This window comes from Mesitornis unicolor, unplaced genomic scaffold (genome assembly GCF_000695765.1).
Source record: "Mesitornis unicolor isolate BGI_N332 unplaced genomic scaffold, ASM69576v1 scaffold5026, whole genome shotgun sequence".
Classification (NCBI taxonomy): domain Eukaryota; kingdom Metazoa; phylum Chordata; class Aves; order Mesitornithiformes; family Mesitornithidae; genus Mesitornis; species Mesitornis unicolor.
The window spans coordinates 33,143-50,400 of record NW_010188780.1 but is presented as its reverse complement, the minus strand read 5'-3'; the positions used below and the strand labels follow the sequence as shown (position 1 = coordinate 50,400).

Below are 17,258 nucleotides of genomic sequence, written 5' to 3'. Positions count from 1 at the left end.
TGCAAACGGGATCGAGAAGCGTACAGCTAGGGAAAGACCTTCCAAAACCCCCATGTGTATGTGCACAATATAATCATCCTTCTGGTAATCAATTTTTCTGAGATTTCTTGAGTAAGAGGTGGTACTCAGGCCATTACATTTAATAGCCTTCATTGGCTCTATTCTTAGTTAACTTACATAGTCCTTTTTTCATTAAACCTGCTTTTATTAAGCCTATTTTTAATCTTAAAACCCGTTGGTCCAGGATGTCAGTGCTTTAATTAAAGTGAATGATAAGCTGAATGCAGGTCAACAACATCATGTGCCTGTGAAAAGGACTATCACGAGATTGGGATGTATTTGCAGGAATAACATCCTCAGGAAGCACCGAGGATGCAGCTCTCCCGCTGCTTGATGCTGATGAGAGCTCAGCAGGGATGCTGTGCCCAGTGAAGTGCTCCACTTCAGGCAAGGTTTGGACCTCATCCAGACGGTCTGTATAAGAGTGATGGACCATATGTTTTTTTCTAGATGAGCCTCATTAGTAGAGACGTTGAAAGAGCTGGACCTATTTAGACCAGGAAAGATAACTGCCTCCCTTTGGCCTCTAAATATGAAAAGTCTTTGGTAAAGAGAAAGGGAAGATCGTGTCTTTAGCAACAGTAGTAGGTTTGTAATACTCAAACACTCAAAATACCCATTAGTGTGGTCAGAAACATTGGGTATCGATGCTTGTGGTCTTTGAGTCAGATACAGTGTATTAAAAGCACACTGGCAGGAATAGTGAAAGTAGAGTAAATCATGCTGTGGGGGGTAGATTGAGGAGCCTCTATCACACTGTCCTGTTTTCTCATGAATCAGAGGCTCCCTGAGGGATTTTTGTTTACCTCTGAGCTGAATGAAAGGGGGAGGATGTAATTGCAGGAGGCAGAGCTGGACTAGGACTTTATTATTGCTGCAGAAAGTCCCCTGGGGTCACTAATAGCCAGAAACAGCCCTGGCTCCAGCTGTTCACTGTCTCTGGAACACCACAGGAATTTCCCATCACAGCACCATTGGGAGCTGCCAGCATTGATTATATATGACTACACCTGCTGAGATACAGATAGATGTTGCCTCTGTTCAGTGAAGTATACCTAGAGAGAAACTGGTGCTCTGCAATGGCAGAGTGTGGAGGGAAGGAGGGGCAGGTAAGTATGGGTTACCCAGTAATTTGGATAGCTTTATCCGTTTGCTTTCTATCTGTGTAAGCTAAACTGCGTGGTTACTCCTCAGCTTTGCTGAAACCTGGAGGGAATTAGTGGTCCTGCCTGACTACTCTTTCCAGTTGCGCTTTTGGAGGCTGGGAGCCAAGGTCTTTTAACAAAGTGTAATAATCTTATTTTTACAGATTTGGCTCTCTTTTTGTTGCATCTGTTGAGCTACAGTTCAACTACAGCTGCCTCAGCAGGAACACATATTTCAATATGTTCCCTCCCATTTTCTTTGACCTGCTAAATTGAATTGTAAATGGACCATGTCACAGCTTGGAAATCTCATTCGTGATCTTCTCTAACAAGGTGTGCAGAGAATTATTAGCCTAGTCTTTGCAATAATCAAAGAAGATGTGTCTGAGATGTGCAATAACCTACTTTAGGAAGTGTGTAGTTTAGCTAGTGAAGCCCCAGGAGCTAGAATGGTAGGAATGGCTTTTTTCTTCCTTACTTCAGACCCACTGTCTGTTAGACCAAATTTCTTCCTTTTTCTCCCCATTTATTTATTGGCAGATATCTCTTATGCAAGACCACTGTGTGAATTGGCCAAATCCTTTGCAGTGTCTATGAAGTGGCTAGACTGGCTCAAATTGGTTGTGTTGACAGATGTATCCTTCCAATCAGTTCATCTCCTGCCTAGAGAGGACTGTAGCAAATGGAAAAAGTCCCATACCTTATGAGTTCTAAAGTAATAATAAAAGATGTGGAAAAGAGAAAGTTGAGGATGGAGAGTAAAGAGCAAGACCTACAGAACGTGTTCAAGTCAAGTTTTGCACCAGATGTTCATGGTCTTGGTTGTAAGATGAACCAATAATGAAGCCTTTGGACAAGTTACAAAGTACGATGAGAGCTGGCTGATGCTCTGTGGAGTCCTGCAGACTGCCGCCTGCTCTCTCTTGGGTTCATGGGTCTTGAGTCCAACAGGAGGATGAAAGACTGATCCCTCTGCAGCCTCTGAAAGGTGAGGGAATTGAGGCCCCGGCGCCTTGATTCTGTTCCCATTGTACATAAAGTCTGGTAGATCAGTGTCTGCTAGTTAAGTATATTGATTTGCTCACTTAAAGGCTTCAAATCCTTGGTATGCAAGGTACTTTCCCTTTATTATATCTCTCTGCAATACGAGCTTCAGCTATTGGATGCACTTTTAGCAGTGAAAGCTGATTGCATCCTGGGCTGCAATCGTGACAGTGCAGCCAGTAACTTGAGTGATGTGGGTTATCTTCTCTGACACTTGAGACACCACATTTGAGCACTGAGTCTGGTTTGGGGCTCTGCAAAACCAGGTAGGCAGTAACAGACATGTTGAAATGGTTGGACTTGGAAGCATGAGACATGAGGAGAAGCTGAGAGCTGGGTTGGTGCAGCAGGAGAATGGGGGTGATCTTACTGCTCTCTGCAGCTATTTGAGGAGTGGTTGGGGAGAGGATGATGAAGCTGGGCAAGAGGCAATAGCCACAAGCTGTATCAAGGAATATTCCAGTTAGATAGTAGGAATGTTGCACGAGGGTGGTCGAACTCTGGAGCAGGACCCAGAGGAGGGTGAGAATTTCCATCCTTGGAGACATTCAGACCTTGCTGGGACATTTCCCTGAGCAAACTGACCTCAGTTGGCCCTGCTTTGGGTGGAAGTTTAAAGCCAGAGGCCCCTTGCTAACTCAGTTATTTTATCTTTTAATGTGTATTGGGGTTTGCATTTGATCTTTGACACTATGATCAGAGATAATGAGCTCAAAATCAATTGAGATGGAAAATTGTTCACATTTACAGTACACAATTCTCTGTTTTAAGGATGATACATTAATAATATACCATGAATTATTAGGGAAATTTTGCAACTTCACTGTACACTGACAAAATGCTTCAGCTGATATTTGTTCATGTTTAGCCTCAGTTCCTGATTCTGATGGGCACAGCTGGGAGACGTAGTCATCTTTCATCTTCAGAGATGATTTAATAACTTGCTTGAAGAAGATTTTCTTTTGTTTGTTCGAATGAGGTCCAATTGAGTAATCCGGAAATGAAGACTCATGCCTTCAATTTTTCTTTTGTATTCACTGGATAAATGTTAGCTTACCTCCTTTTTGCTCTAAGCTAATACTGATAAATGCCTGCAGGAAATTGATTCTTGAAAATGTCAGAAAATAGTGTAGTGAAGACTCATTAGTAAACTCCTCATTATATCCAGGAGTGAATTTAAACAGTGTGAAAACACGCTTGAGTAATGTTGGTGCTCCACTTTGAATCCAGCTCTTGTATTTGTTCGTGAAGTAGAGAGCAGTTATTTAGGACTACATAGCCTCGATCCTTCCACAGAATCCATTCATTTGCTAAAGGCAGGTGCAGGTCTGTGCCGGTGGATATTTAGGGACACAAGGATGGTGTGCACTGCGGGAAGATAAAATGTCTTTTCTGTCTTGCTGCATTTGCAAGTTTGAAGGCCTGGTTATCTTGAATGTCTCAGCATGGAGATTTATGGCGCCTTGTAGGAAAATGATAAATATCTTGTGGCGGAGAGATGGAGATGAGTTTTGTCCCCAGGTTGCTTAGCTGCTCTGGTTAACATAGCTTAGCTCTTCTGAAAGCTCTGTGTTTGAACTTGTAGGTGCTTTTTTCTGGGGTGAAGGCAGAATTTAAAAGAAATGATTGGAGGAGTGTTTAGGTGTATAGTGATGAGGCCAAGGGATTCAGGGAGACCTTACCATAGTGTAAGGGAAGCAAGTGGGCACCTGGACATCTGATTTGTAGGGCACTATGGAGAAACTAATGCAACTTCTTTGAAGTTACTTCTTGCTCTTGTGTTTTTGATGTGTTTTTAACAACACTGGGCAATCCTAGTTGCTCCTGGATGATGTCTTTAGAATTGTAAGCAGATCTGACCAGGGTGTGCTAAATCAACCATGCAGTCTACAATAGCTGTTGTCTAGAGATCGCAGTTCTGGCAGAGCAGAACTGGTGTGGTATGTTTTTTTCCAACTATGGATGTGATCTGTGATGGGGAGAAGATTGAAGCCAACAGAGCTTGAACCCACAGTTGAGTTGCATGTAAATAAAAAGTCAATGAGATTGGTCGCTAATGTTACTATAGCAGCCTGGTATTCAAGAGGTTGAGGTCTGTCCCTGTCACTTGCCCCTGTTCTCAGCATGTCAATCACCCCTTCAGACTTAGGCGTTTTTCCTCTTTGACTTTTCTATATTGCCCAGTTTGCAGCTGCAGTTGTTCCAGCAGCATGATTGGGTGGGTGGAACTGGGGAAATACGCCCATATTTTACTTTTTGTGTGCATGTGTGGTCAGATCTGTGTGCTGCTGATCTCCATCTGCTTGTTCATGTCCTGACCAAGGTGCTGCCAGGTTTTGGGAGGGCTCAGTCTCTCTCTGATTTCCTCTGACCAGAAATTCCAACCTCAAGCTGAGATGACCTTTAGCTAGAAATTGCTTTAAAATGGTGTATTCCTTAGAAAAGGCTTCTGGTTTCTACAACTTGAATTTTTCTGACCAAAAAAAAAATGAGGGGGAAGACATTGTCAAAAAGCTTCTTCTTGCTTTAGTTTGATTTTTATTTACTTGTTTAATTATTTTTAATGAATGAACAGGAGGTTTACTGTCTTCAGGAGACAGAATGGGTAGGGTCCACCACAAAGACTGCAAGACATGAATTCCCAGAGGCCTTTGACTTAAAAAAGAGCCCTCCTCATGTTGAATGACTGACAATTCCAGAAACCAGTCTGCTCCTCTAATTGCTCCTTCATTTCTAGCTGTGCCCACTGGCTTCCCTTACACTATGGTAAGGTCTCCCACAAGCTATGCTGGGAGAAGCTCTTCAGCAGACACATCTGCCACCTTGCATGGCACACCATGGTCCTGTCTTGAATGGTGATATTTGCAGAGGTGCTGGAGGGAGCAGACTGAAAATTGAGACTGCTTAGCACTCCTTGTATGTAGAATTATTTTGAAATTCCTCTGTGGTCACAGAGTCTGGAAGTGGAACATGTTTCTATTAATGTTGATAGACAGAGGCCTATGGACTGGATAATGGGGAGATATTTACAGTATCTAGTTGTAGGTGTTGAAAGTGAGAAGATAGTTTCAGAGGCTCTTTATATAGCCAACAAAGGCGGCCAGCTTCCTCCAGAGCAAATTTAGATAATTTAATCAAAACCTTTGTTTGGAGCAAGCCTGGAGATCACTATAGCCTTACATATACATAGATAATAATTCTCGTCTAGGGTAGCTGTAGATAAATACGCTTGCTATTTTCTCAGTGTGGAGCTACTTCCTTCCACATTTTTTCAGTAGCTGGTTATATTTACTAGAAACAGGCTTAATGCCTCTGATCACAGAAACCTCTAACCAAAATGCAGATCCTCTTATCAGGTGAAATGGAAAAAGAATTTTAACTAACTTGTTAGGTTGGATTACTCTGCACAATGTTTATTATAACTCAGTGTTAATGTGGAGAAGTGAGTCAGATGTTTTTATGGCTCTGGTCTGCACTGACTTTTTCCAAACGTGCGATCATAGAGCACTCGGATTTTTGGATTTGAAAAGCCAACTATTTTAAGAAGACTGAAAAAACCATGAATTTCGAAGGAGCAAGGGGAACTCTGAACAGTTTTGGCAGAATAAACCTGGGTTCTGCTCGAAGTAGCAATGAGACAAGGAAGGAGTCTGCTTTCCCAATAAGATTTAATGACAAGTGATTTCCTGGTGCAGCATGAAATATAAATTAACAGCCAAGAGGAATGCAGAATTGAAAGGAAACTGAGTTTATCCACTTTCCTGAAATAATGAATCTAGCAATAAAAGATTTTTTGGTTCAAAGCCAAAGTGCAGGGAAGTGAGTTGGAGTTTTTCTATTGATTTTAGTGGGCTTGTTTGAACCTTTTACTGCCCTTCAGCCTCCCTGCTGTTGCGCTGCCTTTCTAGTCGGTAGCAAGAGCTACCCATTTTTCCTGTCTTTGCTTTTCAAATGAAGGTTGGGTCTTTATGCAGTGGACTGTGGTGAAGGGTTTTTTTGTTTTCTTGCTCTGTGGTTTAGGGGGTTTGGCTTCTCTTGTAACTGTTAGTGATAATCTTTCCTGATTTGAGGCCCTCTGGGCTAAGGGAGCTTTAAGTTGGAAGAGAATCAATAGTTGGTTTTAATTTTATTATTTTTGTACTTTTTATTTTGCATTTTGCTGTTGGAGCCCATCCTTTTCAGATTTGTCTTCTGTTTTATTGTATTTTGTTAAAAGACCAAGGTACCTGTAGAGCTGACTCACTTGAATTGTGAATGCAGGTTTATTCTTGTCTTCTTTTAACCCCTCCTCACATGCTCTGTGAAGGGTTTTCATAAGGCATTGTGAAGAAGAAAATTATGGTACCCCACTTGCTGAACACATCTGACTTAAACTTCTTCCACAAAACTGCATTTTTATTTTTTTTTCTCTGACTGGTCTCAGTGGTGGCTTAGTATAAAGTTACATTTTCTGGCTTTCAGGAAAAGCAATCTGCTTTGTTGTGTATCTCCTTACTTCCATGCAACCACAACCAAACTACTATTTTTAAGGCCTTTTAGGTGGAATCTTGTTCACTGTGGCTTCAACTGCTCTGGGAGAGCTTTGGGGACCTTCTGCCACAGAAGGTTTGATGTGAGGATCTGTTCAATCAGTTGGATGTAAATCAAAAGGTGGAACTGGGGGTGGGGGGGGGAAGTCTGTTTCCATCTGTGAGCTGCCATAATTAGCTCTACCAGTATAAACTGGAGTGAGCTCCAAGCAGCGTTACAGTAGTGGCATTTGACTTCCTTCCCCGGAAAGCTTCTAGGGATGTGCATGTTGGAAGGGACCCAGCTTCACCCACGCTGGAGTGTTGTTTGCTGTGAGCTAATCCATGTCAGAATGGAGCCCGTAATCCATCCAGCACTGGCATTTCCTCTTACCCATTCACAGTTCAAGGCGAGTTTCTCTCCTTCCAGTTAATTTTGAAACTTTATATTGCTCCTGGATGCCAGAGAGTATGTTAGAGGCATTGGGTTAGCTTTAGAGTGGCTCCTGCAGTTTTATGCCTAGGCCAGGAGATGTAGGCACTTCTCAACGGTACAAGTCCTGCTGCTCACTTGAGATGAGCTGATAGAGGTCTCAAGCAACCGCTGCAGGTAGAGGAGGGCATTTCAGGACCAAAGTTCACTGAGGTGTGTCTAGCATCTTCAGCGAAGCAAAATGTTTATGCCTTCATCCGTAGGCTGCCAGCAAAGCGGCTGGCTCTAGCCTTGGCTTCTTTTGGTTTTAATGGAGGAACCCTCAAGCCAGCACAACCTCCTTTTCCAGCTGGGTCCAAAGAATGGGCAAGGGGGGCAGCATAGCTCACTGCACAGCATTTCAGTGAGCTTTGGGAATAAACTTGGTAGTAAAGCAGCAATTTAATGTGGTCTCACAACCTGTTGTACCCCTCTGTTTTGCCCACATGTCCCAGACAGGGCTTGGGTCATACTTTCTGATAGATACAGCTTAATTATAAGAACTTTTAAATGTCAGGAAGGGGCACATGTAAATGGAATGATATCCACTTCTGATCAATGGAATCTCACCCTGGGCAATCTTGATTTTAGGATCTTAAATGTTACTTCTCTGTTCTGAGTCCAAATCATACTCTGTTTAGATTCTAATGCTGTATTGATGTTTCTGGGAAGATAATGCGTAATTTGGTTATCTAAAAGCCTGATACAGGTTCATAAAGTAAATTATCAAATGGACATGGTTCTGGCTTCTCAAGAATGGCACAGTTGATTTGTGTTCAGCATAATTCGGCAGGTAATAGCTGCGGCAGACAAATGCGCGTTAGGTCTGCGCGTGGCTAGTGTTGGCAGATGATCGCTTCCTAGTGACAACCAGGGAACATCCTCTAAAGAAACTTTTAAAAAAGTGTGGATTTGTTGGTTGAGGAATCTTTGGTTTGTGGCAAGAGATGTCTTCCAGAGTATGTGTGATCAGCTCAAATGTAGAAATAGATGAGAAATCTCATAGGTTCTAATATAGCAAGTTTGACTAAATTGAATTAGTCCTGGTAGGAGGGAGTGTGTATGTAGATAAACTTCATAATATTTCCTACAGATTTTGTAGGAAATAAAATAATCTTCCTCTGGCACTGGTTCTGGGTGGTAAATAATGCTGTGACCTTTGTCTGAGTTGGGGAATTGCAGCAAAAGAGGCTGGTGCAGACTTGAATTAACCAGAACTAATCTCCCAATTAAAAATATCTCTTCCATGCTCTGTGATACGAATTTCAGGGCTGTTTCAAGCAGATAAGATTAAAACTTGCAGCACAAGAGCAGGTAATGCATGAGCCAACCTCATGGTTGAATCACAAACTGGCTCTTTCTGTGGCAATTTTTTTTTCCTCCATCATCCCTTACTGTTGGTTATGCTCCCACCAAACAGAGTGAGAATTGGGGATGAAACACTGATTATTTTGTGTTTGTTTGGGGTTTTTTAAGGATTCTGTGATTTGAAAATATCACTGGCAGACTGCAACTTGATAACGTCTTCCTTTTGGTGCTCTTCTGATTGTGTCTGTAGATACTCTTGGAGTAAGAAATCTTATTCCCATTGCTAGAAGTGGCCCTACAGTAGACTTGAGATCACAAGCACAGCAGTACATGCAAGATGCCTGTTTTTGAAAGAGCTTCTGCAGTGCAAAAACTTCAACCTGTGCCTGACTCTTTTAATATTCCCACTTCAAAGTCACCTTTTTATTTTAATTGATATTCCATCCTCCTTTGGGCTGTGGCCATCTCAGTGGGTGTGCTCTGCAAGAACTTTGTCCATGTATCAGTTGGCTTTTTTTGAGGTTAACAGAGTGCATGGTACATGTCCTCTCTGGCAGTTTAGCTGGAGGAAAAAGGTGACTTTTTCAGTGATTTACTGCTTTCCTTTAAAATTAAATGTTGGTGTAATGAAGTTAATACTGTTTTGTGCCATTCTGTAAGCATGGCTACATCTGCATTAGCGAGTAGCCCAAGGTCTGTAGAAGGAGATGGTGCTGAGATCCTGACATCCACGGTCCAAGCATTTTGGAGGTGGTGTTGTGGTCACTTAGGAAGGACTAGCTGTAATCTGATCCTGTGAACTGAGTGCCCACAGTTATTGTAGAATGGCTTGGGTTGGAAGGGACCTCAAATCTCACCCAGTCCAACCCCTGCCATGGGCAGGGACACCTCCCACCAGCCCAGGCTGCTCAAAGCCCCATCCAACCTGGCCTTGAACACTGCCAGGGAGGGGGCATCCACAGCTTCTCTGGGCAACCTATGCCAGTGCCTCACCACCCTCACAGTGAAGCAGTAGTTGAGGTGCATTGCTCTCACTCCTGGAGCACATCATCTGGCTTGGCTTCACCCAAAGCCCTTTAGTGATGTGAACAGAGCTGAGAAAGCAAGACAAAATAGTGAGCTACTTTCAAAACACATCCTGGAGGAATGAAGGTGCTAATACAGATGTGTGTGGCCAGGTTCGTTTGCAGGACAATACTGAGTACTGTGTGAGCTGAGCATGTTTAAGCTTGGTGCAAGTAATTGTAACTAGTGAGCACATCCGTCTTATCCCAGGGTGAAGAGGGAGAAACTGTAAAAGAAGGAAGGGAAAGGAAGGTATTCTAGAACTGCTAAAAATGTCAGTGCTGACATTTTTATAAAATATGTGGATGTTTTTTGAAGCACCTTCAAACTTTCTAGTATTTCTGCCTGAGTTTCTGTAGGTGAAGTGGCACTGTTTCCTCCACCTACTTGTCGAGGTGATTGAGTGATCGGAATGACATGATTTTGAGTCTTTATTTTTGGCAGTAGAGTCTTGAAGCTATTGCACATTGCAGATTTCATCTTGCTTTAAAGCATGTGGGAGCTTGCAAAGTAGGGGCCTGTAAAGGTCTATTGATGAGAGGCTGTTGGAGGGAGGTTGTACAGGACCCCTGTTAAATCCAATACATTGTGCGTGTAGGTAGGATTCACGTAGGTCCAGATTTTGGTTCAGTCTCTGCTAAATAGCATCAGTGGTGCTGCGAAGATGTTCCCTGTTCTTCTGAAAGCCCACCCAGAATGGTGCTTGAACTCACTGAAGTCTGACAACCCTTGAAGAATTTAGCTGTTTTTTCACAAAATCAGCCAGGCAAATGTGATCTGGCAAGAGCACCATCAAGGACAGACCAAAAATAGCTTTTGGAGAGCTTGACACAAGCTATGCTACCTGCATGCAAATGAGAGGAAAAAGAAATACATATGGAAAATAAAAGACCAAACATATTCTGAATTGTTTTCCTTGGCTTGTTTATCATACCAGTGTCATCCAGTGCATGAATACTGGCCAAGCTTATCCCATAATGACCTTTAAAGAGCTGAAGGATTTTTTTTGTTTATTGTAGCAATGTTGGTTCTTGGCACTTGAAATACTTTAAACCTCACTTGCCTTGCAGGAACCTGTCCAGTTAACTGATTCAGTAGTGGTGCTGATAGGTCCAAGGAGGTGTTAGACCCAAATGGAGAGGGGGAAAAGAAAAAGCAAATAATAAGGAAGGGTGAGGTTTGAAAGCCTGGAGATCTTCAGACTGGAAGACATCTAGGACAAAATAGTCATATTTTCCTGAAAGTGTTAGCAGTCTCTCTCTTCTGGGGAATTTTGGTGGGGTGGAGTGAAGGTGTGAGTAGGTTTTGGTTTGGGTATTTATATAATCCAGATGTTCCATAGGTGGATTTGAATCTGAAACTTCTTGGTTGGAAAGAGTTGGCTTGGTGTTGCAGCAGCGGTTGATGTGGAGGAGGTTCATCATGGAGAGATGTTACAACCTTGCTGCTGCATTTTGGACTGGGAAAGGCTGGTGTTGACTATGGACCTGATGTAGATGCTGAGGCTGGTATTCTCCTGTCAAAAGTGGGGTGTTCTGGGGGAAAACCAATTCAGTGTTGCTGATGGGTCCAAGGAGGTGTTAGACCCAAATGGAGAGAATAAGAAACAGCAAACAATAGGGAAAGTGAGTACTGCATCCAGCTTTGGAGTCCTCAGCACAAAATGGACATCGAACTGCTGGAGTGGGTCCAGAGGGGCACCACAAAGATGATCAAAGGGCTTCTCCTATGAAGAAAGGCTGAGAGCTGGGGTTGTTGAGCCTGGAGAAGGCTCTGGGGGGGACCTTTTAGTGACCTTCCAGTACCTGAAAGGTGCCTATAAGAAAGCTGGGGAAGAGCTGTTCACTAGGACATGTAGCGACAGGACGAGGGGTAATGGTTTTAAACTAGAAAAGGGTAGATTTAGGTTGGGTATTAGGAAAAAGTTCTTCAATATCAGAGTAGTAGATCACTGGAACAGGTTGCCTAAAGAGGTGGTGGAGGCCCCATCCCTAAAGATACTCAAGGTCAAGCTTGATGGGGCTCTGAGCAACCTAATCTGGTACCAATGTCCCTGCTTACTGCAGGGGGGTTGGACTAGATGATCTTTAAAGGTCCCTTCCAACCCAATACATTCTATGATTCTATGAAAACCCCTATTCCAACCTCAGTGATTTCCCTCCAGGAGGTTACCTGTGCATATAGTCACAGATCTGTGCATGAGAAAGATAGATTATAGTCTCTAAGCTCATGGCAGAGTAGCTTGGCGATGTGGTTTTGAATGTACTCAGTAGTTGCACTGTGAAAGTCCCTTTGTACCTCCTTCTTGTTCCTTTTGCCCCGTTTGTCTGGAACACAAGCCCCCTCATGGCACATAGGCACTTGCTGCTACTGAGATTTGATAGAAGTTGGCTGAAAAACTTGAGCTGAGTTGAAAAAAACACTTTAACCATAAACCCAGCCAAGAACTGGGAATTTCTAGCAGAAGACATAATTTTTGGCACAGCAAAAAATAAATAATTCTAACTCTTCTTATTGCTTTCTTTTTCTTTTGGCACTTTTTATAAGATGGAGTATACACGGAAGAGTTGTATCACAAGACTGGTATCCAGGGTGATGCATGATGAAAAATAGTCAATAGTTAAGTAAATAGCTTCGGCCCTTAAGATGGAAATGGAAGGCAAAGTATAACAGTGGTTTTTATGTCACCAAAACAGTGTTTACATTGGTTACATTGTTTTGCATAATTGAAAAGCCTTGAGAAGGCTCACCAGAGAAAAGGACATTTTCAAAAGAGATTAATCTTATGCTCAGAGTCTAGAAGGAAATTATAATAGTAGAGTTGCTCATATACTTTTTCAATTTTCATCCCTTCTTGCTTATTCTGGGAAGAGAGGATTCATGTGAACATTTTCCATAAAGAATTTTTTCCTGTTTTGTTCCAAACAGACTGGATGCTAGTTGAAACAGAAACATGTGTGGACTATTTAATGCCTGCAGAGTAAAACCAACAAGGAGCACATGGAAATGGTACTGGTTAGGGACAGAGTTCATGCAACACTGTTCTCTTCATGGATGTCCTTGTGGTTTAGGATTTTACCCTTGCTATTGGAGTGGGGCACTGAACAGATGCTTTAGGGATTATTTTTTTTTAGTCTTATTTGAAACATTCCTTAAAACTGAATGTTAGTGCAAATCTCTTTCATCTGATGCTGGTGTAGTCTCTCCTCCTGCTGTGTTATTTGCAAAACGCTTGCATGTGTGGTGGTGGTGGGAATAAATGTTGTGGATGGGTGGTTTGGCTCTGCAGGATCTGAGTGCTCTAGGGGAAGGGCTCCTAAGTCTGCATAGTAGTAGCATCCCTAATCTGCTGTGTAGTCTGGTGTGTGTGGTTATGCAGGCTGAACTTATGGGAAAGTAAAGTGCCATTTTGTATCTCTCACATGTGAATGGAAAAGTTAAACAATTGCCTCAAAAAACAAAATCTAAACAAAGAACCTTCAAACAAACCTCCCCCCCCCAAAAAAAACAAACACCACACCATCTCTGTATCTAGAAACGTTCCCTCATTCCACATGTCCAGAGAGATGAAGAAGTGCTGTCCCAGCCCTACATAAGCTATATCTACATAAGCGACCCCTCTGCCAGAGCTGGGGATGAGGTGTGCATCTTCCATCTCCCTTAGGGTAGAAAATTCTAAAATATGCCCTTGGAAATGTCTACTTACTCCATCCAAGCTCAACATCTTCTAGATGAGATGTGGGACAGGATGGGACACTGAGCTTGAACTGGAATAATGTTAATGGTGATGTCTCTTTCCATCTGCAGTGGGAGCGCCTCTGGTTCCTCATCCTCACCTCATCCTTCTTCCTGACCCTGGTCTGGTTTTACTTCTGGTGGGAAGTTCACAATGACTACAATGAAATCAACTGGTGAGTAGAGTTTTCCTGTTATGGAGGGGCAAGCCTATAACAAAATTGGCTACCATCATACGTCTCTAAGAGCTGTTTGACAGTGGGTTGGATGCATTTGGGTTCTTCAGATGGACTTGTTAATGATGACAAAGGAAAAGTGAGACTGAAGGAGAGCTGCTTCTGCCCATCTGCACTGATAGATGTAATGTCCTCACGTCTGCACTGCATGGCTGTAATGGAGGTTGGGATAGGTGTGCTCCCTGGTGAACAGCAAACAAAAACATAGGTGGAGCTGAAACCATGTAGCAGATTTTGGAGATTGTTTTGGTTTCTGTAGTTGGCTGGTTTTGGAAGTGGCTGAGCAATCTGGCTGAAACTTTCGACAAAATATGAATGACAAAAATTCAGCCTGAAGCAGCACAGTTGTGGAAAAATTTGCAAATTTGGATGGAACTGAAAACAAGCTTTCCAGTGGGATGTGCTGGGGAGTTTGAGGTGTTGCCAGCTCCCTCCAGTGCTGGAAATTATTCTCAGTTTTACTATCTTAGCAGCATCTTTAAAGCATTTTGACAGTATCTTGGACTCTCTTTTAACCAAACCGCTTTAACATCATCTTCTTGTCAAAGATAATACATGAACTGTATCTTAAAATGCAGTGGGCAGTTGAACCCTTAAATAAATTGACTGCTTTAGGTGCTGAAGTTATGTGAGGGAGAGTGTTTACTAACCTAACTGACACTGTTTCCTTCCAGGAGTGTGGTCTCTTTGCTCACACTCACACTCTAAGAACTGAAACCATCACCATTGCTCTTGATTATTTGTAATACTTATAATACTAGCATAAAAAAATGTGGCTTTGGGGGATTTTTTTTTCTTAAAGGCTATTTTGGAACTCCTCTTTTTCTTTCAATTTATACCTTCAGTACAGGTTGCAAATGCTCCTGTTCTGCTCCAGTGAAAAGCCAAATCTCTCATAGCCTAAAGTTGAGACAGGGCTAGAAAAAAAAAGCAGAGATGAAGCAATGCCCTGGGAACACTGAATGGGTATTGCAGCTGCTGTGCTGTGAAGTTTTGGGTTCCCAAATATTCATGCTGGATTGGGAAGAGATGTGTCAGTCTGCTTTGGGTGCAAGAGGTATTTCGGCTTTAAATTAGATCCCTGCTCCACATACTGGCACCAGAGGTTGAGAAGAATGGCAGGGTTTCTGGGAAACAGTCTGAAATACTGTAGGAAGGCTGGGAGGGAGGATGATAACATGGGGTGAGGCTTTAATTACAGCCATGCTGGTTCCAGGCAGAAAGGAAACCATTTCCACTGGGCCCATTCAGGCTGGGCCTGGTCCTCCTCCCTCCCAGTGCAGATGTGTGGGCTCCATTAAGACAGAGCACTGCACCACCCCCTGTGGGGAGATTTTCCAACCCAAAACTCTGAGGGACATTTTCCCTTTTTGACAGTGTCTGTCAATCTTGAAGAGTTTAATTTCATCATCTTCATAACTGTCTGTCAGTTTTGGAGGCCCAAACCAGGGCACTGTGGTGCTGGTACCACCTCACCAGTGCTGAGCAGGAGAGAGACCAACTTCCTTTGGCCCGTTGGTGATGCTTCTTTTAACACCACCCAATATGCTGTTTGACTTCCTCAGAGTGGAAGTACCCTGTTGGCTCATTCAACCTCATGTCCTCCATAACCTCGAGTCCCTCTCAGCAGAGTTATTAGCATGCTAATATAAAGCCTCATTATTCTAATTGAAACTACAATGAGCTGCAATACTGCTCTTCTGTGTTCCTTTAGTTAAAATGTTACCTGAAACCTGGATTCATTAGGATGTTTATTATTTCTTAACTCAGATGTGCAGAGCGTTGCTAAATGCTGTTAAGCAGCTGCCAGAGGTGACTCAAGGTGGTAGAAACCTAGAGGCGAGCATAGGAACCTGTGCCTGTAGTTCGGGCATGTTTGGTGTCCAGCAGTGGATACACTTATCTATGTAAAATTAAATTGGCCTAATTAAGTTGAGACATGGATAGTGTTTACTTATATAAAGGTGTAGATTTGACCTTTAAATATGTAAAGACTTAACGGACTATTTTGGGATTCAAATGGACTATAGAAAGACAAGGCAAACTTATAGCCCAGCATGTACTGCTGCAGGCTTTTAACTTCTGAGAGGCTGAATATGCAATGAGGTCTTTGTCAGTGAAAGGAATTTGTGCCTCTCAAGTAAATATATTATTTTTAATTTATTGCTTTGGGCATTTCCCTCTTTCATGTCTGGGCTTAATTGCATTATACTTCAGATCTCCAGTGTGCAAGCTATGTACTGCAACAGAAAGCTCAACATTGGTTAATGAAGGATGTGGGAGATGCTGTAATTTGTGAACCTGGCTGTGTTCCCTCTGGAACAGGACTATGAATGCAAGTCTGTGTAGCAATTTTTTGATTCCTTAGTTCTGAAGGAGGCTCATCTGGTTCATAACTACCATGGAATCAGTATATTAAAACAGTAATTTGCACATCAAGTGAAGACCTGACACTATCAGAGGGCTACTTGAAGCGACATCAGAGCAAAAACTTTAAAGTACTGAAAGATGAGCTAAGGAAGCTCTTGGTGGTAGTGTGAGCAGACTTCAGAAGAGCTCTTTTTCTTCCCTCTTTTTCACTAACAGAATGTCTGAATCCCTCCAGATCCCTTCTGATATGGCTCTTCAAATCCCTAAGCAGAACCTGGGCATGGGTCATGTTTGTTGAGCCCAAGGATTTGCTCTCCAGCTCCTACATGGGAGCTTTACTTCTGGACAGAATAAATGAGACTCTTGCTAAACCAGAGTTTATGGCTGATGAATGATGCTGGATTTGAGTGGTGAGGAGAAGGTTGAGTCTTTGACCTGCTTACATTACAGCATTTGTCTGTTTTAACAAATAAAAAAAAGGTAACTAAACCCTCTGGGTCCTAGCCTTGGTCAGCTCATTGAATGAGCTGATGAGTAGGTTCAAGGAAGGGTAGTGGGACCATATGACCTGAGCTCCATGTTGTCAGATGATGAAGTCCAATGTCTACTGCGTTATGGACTCCTTTAATGCAGCAGCACTGCCACGTCATCCACCACATAACCTTTGCTGTACCAAAAGATTTGCATGGAGATAAAGTTAGCCCCAACCCAAGTCAACCTAGTGATGTTTTTTCTAAAGATATGCTGGGAAAAAATTTCAATCCAGGTCAGGCTTGAGCTCTCAGAAGTTTCAAGAAGGGTTCTGGGATTTGGCTGCCTCTCTTCTGGTGTGGTGGGGCCTGGGTGCCCTTATGCATCTCTGGTCAGGGAAGGTAGTGGACTGAGTCTATTTTGTGTCTTGCTGTGGCTTTGCCATAACGCATTTTAATGATTCTCAAATCCCACTCCAGGACAGTTTTACTGGGAAGCATATTGCTATTTAAATGCAAATTTGAAATTTGAGAGACCCTGCTGGTTACAAGAGACAGCATCTCTTACTGTCCTACTGCTGTGAATAACCGTCTGCTTCGCCTGGTGCTCCTGTTCATAAAGCTTTTTGATGGCCATTGGCTTTATGAATGTAATGAGGGACAGGATGCTGAGCTGAATCTGAAATACAGGGTTGGAAAACCTGGTAAGAGTGTGAGGAGGATACCTGGATAATTAGAGGAGAGGAGGGAAGAAAATCAGCTTCAGCAGGGGTATGAAGCTCACCTCTTTGCAGGTTGGGTGGAAAGGTGGTGGTACTGCAATCCCAACGGCTAAAGCAGGGATT

At 42.8% G+C, this 17,258-nt stretch overlaps 1 protein-coding gene across 1 annotated transcript in view; it reads left to right on the top strand.

Annotated features, from left to right (window-relative positions):
* GDPD5 (glycerophosphodiester phosphodiesterase domain containing 5) overlaps positions 1 to 17,258 on the top strand; it is a gene marked incomplete at its 3' end in the record, with an annotated part of 96,024 nt that overhangs the window by 48,722 nt on the left and 30,044 nt on the right. The window contains exon 2 of the mRNA XM_010185826.1: positions 13,410 to 13,513. Coding sequence (XP_010184128.1) covers positions 13,410 to 13,513 — 104 coding nt within the window. The remainder of the gene's footprint in view (positions 1 to 13,409; positions 13,514 to 17,258) is intronic.